General features: G+C 34.7%; 1 protein-coding gene across 1 annotated transcript; it reads right to left on the reverse strand.

Annotated features, from left to right (window-relative positions):
- Positions 1-3,692: 3,692 nt before the first annotated feature.
- Positions 3,693-11,511, reverse strand: LOC109164077 (lysine histidine transporter-like 6). The gene is made up of 7 exons (XM_019312832.1): positions 11,444-11,511; positions 11,168-11,307; positions 9,816-10,199; positions 4,916-5,415; positions 4,302-4,393; positions 4,124-4,192; positions 3,693-4,021 (listed from the first exon to the last, which is right to left on the reverse strand). The coding sequence occupies exons 1-7, from the start codon at positions 11,474-11,476 to the stop codon at positions 3,923-3,925; spliced, it is 1,317 nt and encodes a 438-aa protein (XP_019168377.1). The 5' UTR covers positions 11,477-11,511; the 3' UTR covers positions 3,693-3,922.
- Positions 11,512-11,911: the final 400 nt, after the last annotated feature.

Genomic DNA, 11,911 nt, shown 5'->3' on the forward strand with positions numbered 1-11,911 from the left:
GAGTTATATGTTAGTTATTTCATACCATATAAATATCAAATGTATAAAAATGTTTTTATATTATTATTATTATTATTATTATTATTATTATTATTATTATTATTATTATTATTATTATTACCATATTTTTTTCGCATCGCGCATATATATATATATATATATATATATATATATATATATATATCAACATCATAAATCCATAAATACTTGATTTAATAATGTACAAATTTTAAGGGTACTCTAACCATAAACTGATGAACTTATAATTATAATCATAATTTTTTTTTTTCAAATTCATCATGTATACGGAAAGTCCAAAAAATTAGAGCTCAGTGGCTTACTTACAAATTAGGGCTCACGTATTAATCATAGACATTACATTTTTTTTACATATTTACATAATACATCAAACACTACAAGTACACAACAACTATTAGGACTCTAATACTTTATTAGATTTAGAATTCCTACTCCATCTCTGAATATTATAGTAGCTCTACTTTTACTAGTCTTACGTACTCTCTCTAACTATGACTATCTCTTGTATCCTTATAAATACATCCCTTCATGTACTTTGTAAACACGATTGATCAATAATAAAACTAACTCTAGAAATTCTTGTTCTCATCTGGTATCAACAGACCAAAACGATCCATGATTGCCAACCTACCCCTAGTTACAGTAAATACTCTATAGACATTCTATCACTTTATCTCCCTCAAACATACCTCCTCCAATTATTATCACTTTATCTCCCTCAAACATACCTCCTCCAATTATTTATTTTAGAAAACTCAGCTTATTATATTCCCTTTCTCTATGATTAAAATCTCAGTGGATAAGTTGATGGCATGATCTTGTGCCTGGCTTCCATTATTATTTAGACTCTGGATGGGTGTTCCATTGTAGCCAATCCTGCGACCGAAAATTGGGTTCATTAATTATGATTCCTCTATTTTGTCCGTACTCATCTCGTCTTTGTCCGATGAAGTTATGTATGTTGCTGTGAGACATGCCGCATCCTGGACTCTATGGCAAGCTATTGAAGTTGTGTTTGGGAGAGTGAGAGATAGAGTAAGAGTGAGAGATTAGAGAACGGGAGATTGTGAGAGTTTGAGAGACTTATGGCCCGTTTGGTTCACGGAATAGGCTGGGAATGGCATATCATTCCCAGTAATAGGCCTATTCTGTTGTTTGGTAACCATTTCTATTACCAGGAATAATATTCCTGGTAATAGCCTATTACCTCAAATAAGGTAATAGCTATTACTAGGGCCCCCTGGTATTAGCCTATTACTGAACGCTCAGGAATAGATTTTAGAGTCTATTTCCTTTTTTACTCCTTTCTTTAACCTAATTTTTTTTATCATATATATAAATTTATTCTTTTTCACCACCGTCGTCGCCGCCACCACCATCGTCGCCGCCACCACCATCTCGCCGCCGCCACCACCACCATCGTCGCCGCCGCCACTACCACCACCATCACCGCTGCCGCCACCGCCACCACCACCACCACCACCATCGCCGCCGCCGCCACCACCACCACCATCGCCACAACCATCACCGCCCCCACCATTGCCACCGCCGCCACCACCACTACCACCACCACTACCGCCACCGCCACCACCACCATCACCACCGCCACCGCCACCACCATCGCCGCCGCTACCGCCACCAGAACCACCACACAGCAGCACCACCGTCACCACCACCACCACCACCGCCGCCACAACCGTCGCTGCCCCACCACCACTGCCACAACCGTCACCGTCAACACCACCACCGTCGCCCCCACCACTGCCACCACCACCACTACCACCCCAGCACCATCACCACCGCCACCGCCACCACCACCGTCACCATCACATATTTTTATAAGGGTATTTATGTCTTTTAAAACATATTTCATTGCTATTCCTTAAATCAACCAAACACTGTAATATAATTCATAAGTCTATTCCTTCCGCGAACCAAACAATATAATACAAATCCTATTCTATTCCTTGCCTATTCTATTCCTTATGGAATAGCATTCCTATTATCTCAAAATCCATTCCGTGAACCAAACGTGCTGTTAGAGAAAAGAATTGGAGAAGACGAAATAATCTAGTAGAGAGAACTGGAGATTGGGGAAGACAAAGGATCTAGAAGAGAAAATCGAAGAATTAAGAAGGTCAAAAGGGGAGATGAACTGAGGTCTGGGGAAGTCGTGACTGTGCAACAATACGAGGGTAGGGGAAATGGAGAACCCTAGCTAACACACACACATCAAGAAATTTTTGATAAAAAAAAAAACAAAAAATGCGAAAAAAAAAAACACAAAATGCCAAAGAGGATGATACGACAACCAACATTATGGTATTTAACTGGTTGTTAATATGTCAAAATGGCTTAATTACATTTTTTATTGACTTTAAATGTTTAATTAAGTCACCAATTATTCAATTCTTACTTAATATGGTTCGATTATTTAATTTTTACTCAATATGGTCCTCAACTATTCAATTATTACTCAATATGGTACTTGATCAACGAAGGACCTATCAAATAAAAATGAATTAATTACCGAAATGGTCCATTGACTATAGTGAAATTAGCAATTTGGTTCTTGACTAATTTTTTTTTGATCAATTAAGTCTCTCAACTTTAAAAATCTTAACCAATTTGGTTCTCTGTTTTTTTTTGCCGTTAGACATCCGTTAAATCGGAACTCAATTGGTAATTTCGTTATAGTCAATGGACTATTTTAGTAATTAACTTTTCAGAGGAAACGGTGCATGTGATGACCAAAATGGTCCATTGATTATAGCAAAATTACCAATTTGGTCCCGGGTTAACGGATATCTAACGGCAAAACAAACGGAGGACTTAGTTGAGGACTGAATTGGTAAATTTAATAGTCGATGACTAATTTGTGAATTATGGCATAGTTGGGGATGATTTTGGTTTATTAACTCCAATAATAATAATAATAATAATAATAATAATAATAATAATAATAATAATTATTATTATTATTATTATTATTATTATTATTAGAGTTAATTCCATTTTTGATCATAGATTTATAGGTAGCAATCCACTTTTAATTCTTTTTTTTTTTTTTTTAAATATCAAAACATCCACATTTGATCCTAGTATTATTGTGGCATAACCATTTTTTGTTCTTCATCAACAATATCGTTGAAATAATGTTGTTAAATACAAAGGCATTTCGACCATTTTTATACAAAGTGAGTTGATCCCGCTATATTTTTATGTTTATTTTTTTGAAAAAATCCGTAAATGAAAGGCGAAATGTCTCTGTATTTAAATGCATTAAAATTGTTTTGTTGATATTGGACCAAAAATGATCATGCCACAATAATACTAGGACCAAATGTAGATATACTTTAATAAAACAGGACTAAAAGTGAACTGTCATCTATAAATCTAGGACCAAAAATGGAATTAACTCTTATTATTATTATTATTATTATTATTATTATTATTATTATTATTATTATTATTATTATTATTATTATTATTATTATTTGAGTACTATTGACTCTGATACAATATAATGTAATATTTGTCCAAACATACTTTCTCAATCTTTTGAAACACAAAGAGTCAATGCCTTTTAATTAACAAGTTTAAAAATAACTTAAAAATTATAAGACACTGCATAGAAGTATTGAAAATTGAACTTTTTTTTTTTTACTCAATTGCTTAAATTCTCTTCAAATTATATTAAATTTCTTATTAACAGGGAAAACCCAAATTAAATAAACTAGTTGTGCGTGATTGTGTTATCTAAATCATCTAGTTTCATTCTTCTCTTGATTCACTCAAGCCATAGTAGTTTACCCATAAGGTTACAACTTCTTCATAGTATGATATATATATTCCAGCAGGTCGATCAGGAGAATATTTCAATTCATGAATAGAATTGATAAGTAGAGGAATCAGCAAGTATATTCCTCACCCCACCAATGGTTGATGCCACCATAATGAAAACTCCAATCACTATGCATGCCTGAAATTAAATTTACTATAACTGTCAACATATGAGGTAGTTAGTTAGTTAATTAGTTGTTGGTATGCATGGAATATTAAGGAAAATGACCAACTAACTTACCCAATTGATGCACCATGAGATGCTGAATCTCTTGGGTTTCTTTATCTTAAGCCAAATTATGCTTGGAAGCTGCAACAACGTAACTCCAAAACAATTAAGTTAGTTTCTTGATTTTACATTATTATTATATAATAAAATAGTTAAATTTTATTGATTGGATGGTTTGTTTCTGACTTACAAAGTAAGCAGTTGGAGCAAAGCCAAACCCACCAAAGAAGCCAAGAAGATCCCCAAAGAAAGGAAAGGTTACCCCAACAAGTAAAGTGAAGGCTGCGGCGGCCAAACATTTATTAGTTAAAAATTCAATATATATATTTATGAAAAGTGGTGTTGAGGTAAAAAAAATAGGGTTAATTTTTAGTCATTGATCTAGTCTAGATCAATAGTCAGCATGTAAGTGTATATTTTTTGTGGGTGTATTATTTTCTTTCTTTTAAGTGCATATTTTTGTTTCTTCGACTGCCATAATTTATTCTCTTCGAGTGCATGCTTTTCTCTCTTTGAATGCATAATTTATTCTCTTCAACTGCATAGTTTTCTATCTTTGAGTGCATATATTTAATTTGTTCCTTAGATTGCACGATAATGTGCCATCAAGTCCACAAATTTGTATCAGTGCACAATTTTGGTCTTTTAAGTGTACATTTTAGAGCAGCACAATTTTTACTTTCGAGCGCACTTTTTGTGTGTTAGAGTCCACAATTTTGGACCTTCGAATGCACAATTTTAGTGTGAATTAGACTATCTAACAAATATATAGATATATAAAAATTCTGATATTGATTATCTTACCAACGAAAGCAGAACGAAGTACGAGTCTCAAAGCAAGTCCAGGAAGGAGATTCAACCTCTCAACCGCTATCGTCTCGAGCATATGAAACACAGGCATGGCATAAACCTGATAGCTGCCGATGACGTGGATGACCACCATGAGGTTAGCAGCTGCAATGAGCCAAGAAGGCTTGTCAAGAGTGACCAGAACATTATCGTCCACCTCGTTCCCAAAGGCCCAGTACCCGACAAAGGCCACCGGAAAGTAGCAAATGGCGTTGACAAAATAGGAGCCCAACGCCCCCTTCCACATGGGAACCTTGGAGGGCTTCTCCGGGGTTGATGGAATGGTGGCCTGAATTTCAAGAACCACCGCGTGGCCGGCGTACGCAAATGATATTTGTCCCAAGGCGTTGAATGTGCGGAACATGGAGTCTGCGGCGCTTGTTTTCTTGTACGCGTAGCTCACGTTTGGGATCCGCCCTCGGCTTAGGCTCCCCGCCCAGGCTATAGTTGAATAGCTACTCCATCACCAAAATAGATCTAGTTAATTACCATAGAAATACTAGGTTTGGCTATAGTACAGTGGAATTACCAATTTAGTTTTTGTATTTTTTTTCCTTAACTTTAAAAATCCTAATCAATTTCGTCTTCTGTTTGCATAGCCGTCAAATATCTGTTTAATTCGAGGGTATTGCTAGAATTTCACATTGTTTTTCGGGTTGCTCAGAACCAAATTGATAATTTCGCTACGGTCAATAGATCATTTCGATAAGAGAAAATATCAATTTTAGTTTCACGAGTATTAGCAAAATGACAATTAGGTCCACATACATGTTTAATTCTTATCAATTTTCATCCACAACTATTGTTTTAGTACCAATTTTCATTCACGATTATTGTTTTAGTGTCAAAATTTAACACGCCGGTCACTCTCTTTAAGACATGCCGAAATCTAGATTTTAAGGGTATTTTTGTCCTTTTCACATTAAGATCCCAATTTGAGCATGAATAAAGGGATTTAAGCAAAAGATCGATTCCAATTCGCAGCTCTCATCCTCATCCTACTTTAATTTGAGGAGGAAAATTGCGAATTGAGATCGATCTTAGATGCTTAAATTGGGATCTTAATTTGAAAATGGTGAAAATACCTTAATAATTTCATATTTCAGCATGTCTTAAACGAAGGGGTGATCAGTGTGATGAATTTGACACTAAACAATAGTTGTGGACGAAAATTGAAATCAAATTGAATTAGTTAAGATATCCAAAATTTTCAAAAAAAAAAAAGTTAAGATATCCAAAATTGAGGACTTTTTTTTTTTGAAAATTGAGGACTTAATTAGACAAAAAAGTAATTAAAGACTAAATTATAATTTCACTATAATCAATGGATCATTATATTTTGATAATTAACTCCCCAAAACATTTTTTAGTCCAAATAATATGTTTTGGGAAGAATAAATAATGTATATTAGTTATTAGTAGCGTAGTAGGTACATACCTCAAAGACATGATTGCTGCTGCCAAAGAAACAGTAGAGACAGAGTTGAAGTTTGGTAGCTGAGACAAGAAGAAATGAATGGCCCCAAAAATGCAGATCCAATAGGACTGCCTAATTGGCGTGCAATTTGTGCAGGCCAACTCCATGAACTTCTTCAGACACTTCCCGCCGGTGACCATATAAACAATGTCACATCCAACCTGCACAATTAGCTGCTGCGGCAGCACTATCCACGGCCCAAGTCTCTCCCCGAACGCGTGCCGTCCCAAATCATAGTACCGGTCGAACCGAATGCCCGGCACGCACTCGTGGAGCTCAATCGTCTGCCTCATTGTGTTCAAGGTGATGCACCATGATAGCACCATCACCAATGTCCCCGGACCCCTAAATCAGAGTACGTGTTATTTTTTGTTAGGATCAAGCACTTACCATTAGGCTGATGTAGGCTTTCACTAGCCTTCCTCCAATAATTCCTCATTCCAAAATCGGCTAGTAACTGCAGGTCCGTGACCGGGCTCTAAGCGCTTATCACTATGTCAAAAGTTAGCAAATGTGTAATTTTATTTTCTTATATCTCCAAATTTTCGAGAGGCAGGGTGCTGGACTGGCCCTCCCAACAATTCCCCTTCCAGGGCTAGTAATTGCACTTGTCTCTCGTGCTTTAATACCACTTGTTAGGATTAAGCGCTTATCGCTATGTCAAAAGCTATAGCTCACAACAAAGGAGTAACTTTATTTTCTTATACCGCTACATTCTCGAGAGGCAAGTTATTGGACTTGACCCTTCACCGGACTCACCCAACAATTTTATAGTATTAATAATAAGTTAAGGGCCTCCCAAATGCTCTGTCGGGTCGAAATGTGGGGGGCTCTTAGGGTTGGGGTTCAACCTTTTGGTAGAATAATAGGTTAAGGGGATTTAAGCTCCTTTTGTAAATGTTTTCAGATTAAAAATAGTTAAAACAGTGATGGTAAAATTAAAGTGGTCTAACTGTTCCAATTGCTTTTACCAATGTCATTAAAATTTCTACAATTTGAGAGACAATTATCTGTTCTAATTGTTTATAGTTCATTCAAAAAGCATTTCAAAAACAACTCGAGCAATTCATCACCCAATACTAATCATTCTCCTAAATGTATCATCAATAATTAAGGGGAAAATTGTAATTTATGATACGCCATAATAGAGTTTTTTCCCAAAATGGTCCCTTGACTATCGCTTATTCTCAATTTTGCATTTTGACTTTTAATTGCACCCAATGTGGTCCCTTGACTTTTAAAAACTCGCCCAAATTGGTCCTCCGTTAGAAATTCCATCTATTGAGTGTTAAAATGAAGGGCATTTTCGTCTATTCACCTATTATATGCCTAATATACTCTAAAAAATAGTCGAGGGACCATTTTGGGAATAGTCGAGGGATCATTTTGAGAAAAACTCATTTATTTATTTCCATTTTTTAACACTATCAAATTAGAATTTCTATACATTTTTTTTCTTACAAATATAAATAGTTAAAATCCACAATCAAATCTCAAAATTTTAAACGTTCTCTACAATTTTTTTCCTTTTGTCTAAACGTACAAATTTTTCCCCTATCCCTATCAAGTTTTACAATAAATTTCGTAACATTCATAAATACTCATATATATATATATATATATATATATATATATATATATATATATATATATATAAAATCATATAATCATATTAAAACTTCAAAAGACAATCAATCAGTATGTATTACATTAAATATTATTTTTATAGTTAAAATAAAATTATTATTTTTTTACGTACTTTGGTAAACAAGTTTAAATTTCAAATTTAAGTTTATTAACATTCATATATAAAATACAAACAAACTTCAAAATGACAAGAACTTGTAATATTGGTAAATGATGAGACTTTAGGTTTAGAATTGTTTGTTTTGTGCTAATTATTTTTGCATTTGGTTTATTTTACTTGTCCTTTAAGACATAAAATTGATAGCCATAGTTCTAGACTCTCTTTAACATGATGTAGTACTTCTGGGTAGATAGGCATTTGGAAATGGTAGCTATGGTTTCATTGGTTTGTACTAACTTTGGAATGAAACTAATGGCCTTACAGGCTAAGTTAAGCCAACTTTCCAAAAATATTTTCTAAGATTTTGTCATTGACCGAGAAGTGAAGCGTACTTCTCAGTTTGAAGAAGTGCCAGAACATAGCGATTGATTGTAAAAATAATAAGTTTATATTCAAAAGGCATAATGACTGAGAAGTGAAGAGTACATTTTGCGTATCTAATCTGATAAAAATAGTAATGTTATTTTCAATGGTAAAAATAAAATTTAATATGATACATAGTGATTGATTGTCTATTGAAGTTTTAGTGTGTGTGTGTGTGTGTGAACATAAAAAGTATATGAGTAGTATATTTTTGAAATTTACAGAACTTATTGTAAAACTTGATAAGATTAGAGGAAAAGTTTGTATGTTTAGACAGAAGGAACAAATTTGTATAGAAAGTTTAAAATTTTGAGGTTTGATTGTGGATTTTAACTATTTATATTTGTAAAAAAAAAATGTATAGAAGATGGAAATAAATAAAAATGGAAATAAATAAATGAGTTTTTCTCAAAATGATCCCTCGATTATTCCCAAAATGGTCCCTTGACTATTTTTCAGAGTATATTAGGCATATAATAGGTAAATGGACGAAAATGCCCTTAATTTTAACACTCAATAGACGGAATTTCTAACGGAGGACCAATTTGGGGGAGTTTTTAAAAGTCAAGGGACCACATTGGGTGCAATTAAAAGTCGAAATGCAAAATTGAGAATGAGCAATAGTCGAGGGACCATTTTGGGAAAAAACTTCACGATTATTGTTTTAGTGTCAAAATTCAACACGCCGGTCACTCCCTTTAAGACATGCCGAAATCTAGATTTTAAGGGTATTTTTGTCCTTTTCACATTAAGATCCCAATTTGAGCATGAATAAAGGGATTTAAGCAAAAGATCGATTCCAATTCGCAACTCTCATTCTCATCCTACTTTAATTTGAGGAGGAAAATTGCGAATTGAGATCGATCTTAGATGCTTAAATTGGGATCTTAATTTGAAAATGGTGAAAATACCTTAATAATTTCATATTTCAGCATGTCTTAAACGAAGGGGTGATCAGTGTGATGAATTTGACACTAAACAATAGTTGTGGACGAAAATTGAAATCAAATTGAATTAGTTAAGATATCCAAAATTGAGGACTTAATTAGACAAAAAAGTAATTAAAGACTAAATTGATAATTTCACTATAATCAATGGATCATTATATTTTGATAATTAACTCCCCAAAACATTTTCTAGTCCAAATAATATGTTTTGGGAAGAATAAATAATGTATATTAGTTATTAGTAGCGTAGTAGGTACATACCTCAAAGACATGATTGCTGCTGCCAAAGAAACAGTAGAGACAGAGTTGAAGTTTGGTAGCTGAGACAAGAAGAAATGAATGGCCCCAAAAATGCAGATCCAATAGGACTGCCTAATTGGCGTGCAATTTGTGCAGGCCAACTCCATGAACTTCTTCAGACACTTCCCGCCGGTGACCATATAAACAATGTCACATCCAACCTGCACAATTAGCTGCTGCGGCAGCACTATCCACGGCCCAAGTCTCTCCCCGAACGCGTGCCGTCCCAAATCATAGTACCGGTCGAACCGAATGCCCGGCACGCACTCGTGGAGCTCAATCGTCTGCCTCATTGTGTTCAAGGTGATGCACCATGATAGCACCATCACCAATGTCCCCGGACCCCTAAATCAGAGTACGTGTTATTTTTTGTTAGGATCAAGCACTTACCATTAGGCTGATGTAGGCTTTCACTAGCCTTCCTCCAATAATTCCTCATTCCAAAATCGGCTAGTAACTGCAGGTCCGTGACCGGGCTCTAAGCGCTTATCACTATGTCAAAAGTTAGCAAATGTGTAATTTTATTTCCTTATATCTCCAAATTTTCGAGAGGCTGGGTGCTGGACTGGCCCTCCCAACAATTCCCCTTCCAGGGCTAGTAATTGCACTTGTCTCTCGTGCTCTAATACCACTTGTTAGGATCAAACACTTATCACTACATCAAAAGTTATAACTAACAATAAAGAAGTAACTTTATTTTCTTATACTGCCACATTTTCAAGAGGCAGGTTGTTGGAGTTGATTCTTCACCGACTTCCGCCCAACAATTTCATAGTATCAATAATAGGTTAAGGGGATTTAAGCTCCTTTTGTAAATTTTGTCAGATTAGAATAGTTAAAATAATGATGGTAAAATTAAAGTGGTCTAACTGTTCCAATTGCTTTTACCAATGTCATTATAATTTCTACAATTTGAGAGACAATTATCTGTTCTTTGTTCTAATTGTTTATAGTTCATTCAAAAAGCAATTCAAAAACAACTCGAGCAATTCATCACCCAATACTAATCATTCTCCTAAATGTACCATCAATAATTATGAGGAAAATTGTAATTTATGATACTCCATAATATGTCAATTATCAATGTCACTCCTAAATTATTAGTGGTGTAAATGTTGTTCCTCAATTTTCTTCCTGTACGGTACGTGAGGGGCAATATATGTACCGTTTGTGAAATTGATGGGCAACATTTACACCACTAATAATTCAGGAGTGACAATGATAATTGGCATACTATGGAGGGGTATAAATTACAATTTTTCCATAATTAAAACTTATCGAAATAAAATATATGATGGAGTAGAATTAAATACCATCCTAGGTATGCCATGGCATATGGGAGGCTAAGAACACCAGCACCAACCATGGCAGTGACTGTGTGGAATGTTGAATACCACCATTTGGCTTCTCTGGGAGGACCACTCTCATTCTCTTCTTTCCATTCATCATTTGCCTACAAAACATTAATTACTATTTAACATAATATTATTTGAGGTAATAAAAGAATACATACATTCTATCATGCAATTACTAGCTAGCTACTATGCACAATTAGAACAATAATAAATGATGATGGCATTCTTACATACTTTTGGCTGTGGTGGAGGAGAATCTGAAACCATATTTGCAGCCGGCCTGGCCTATACTATGAGACACAAATCAATAACATCATGTATATATTGGTTGTTTTTAAAACTTTTTAATTTTATGGAATAAAGTTGAAAGTGAACTCTTTTCCCAGCTTTATTTACTTTTTAACACAGTATTGATTTTCAATGAAGTGACCCATATGATATTAGATACATACAATAATAATAACTTGGGGGTGTGGTTCGGTGGAAAGGACCCATTCATCATTCACCAAAGGTCAAGGGTTTGATCATTGGCTTGGATATGGAGCAGCCTTAAATCTTCAGGCCAGCTGCCCTACCCAATACAAGTGCGCCTACAATCTAGCAGGGGATTAGTCATTATCTCTGACGATAGAAAATCTGGGCTACACCCAAAAAAAAAAAAAAAAAAAAAGGATACATACAATAATACTAAGTTTAGACATC

This window comes from Ipomoea nil, unplaced genomic scaffold (genome assembly GCF_001879475.1).
Source record: "Ipomoea nil cultivar Tokyo-kokei standard unplaced genomic scaffold, Asagao_1.1 scaffold3056, whole genome shotgun sequence".
Classification (NCBI taxonomy): Eukaryota; Viridiplantae; Streptophyta; class Magnoliopsida; order Solanales; family Convolvulaceae; genus Ipomoea; species Ipomoea nil.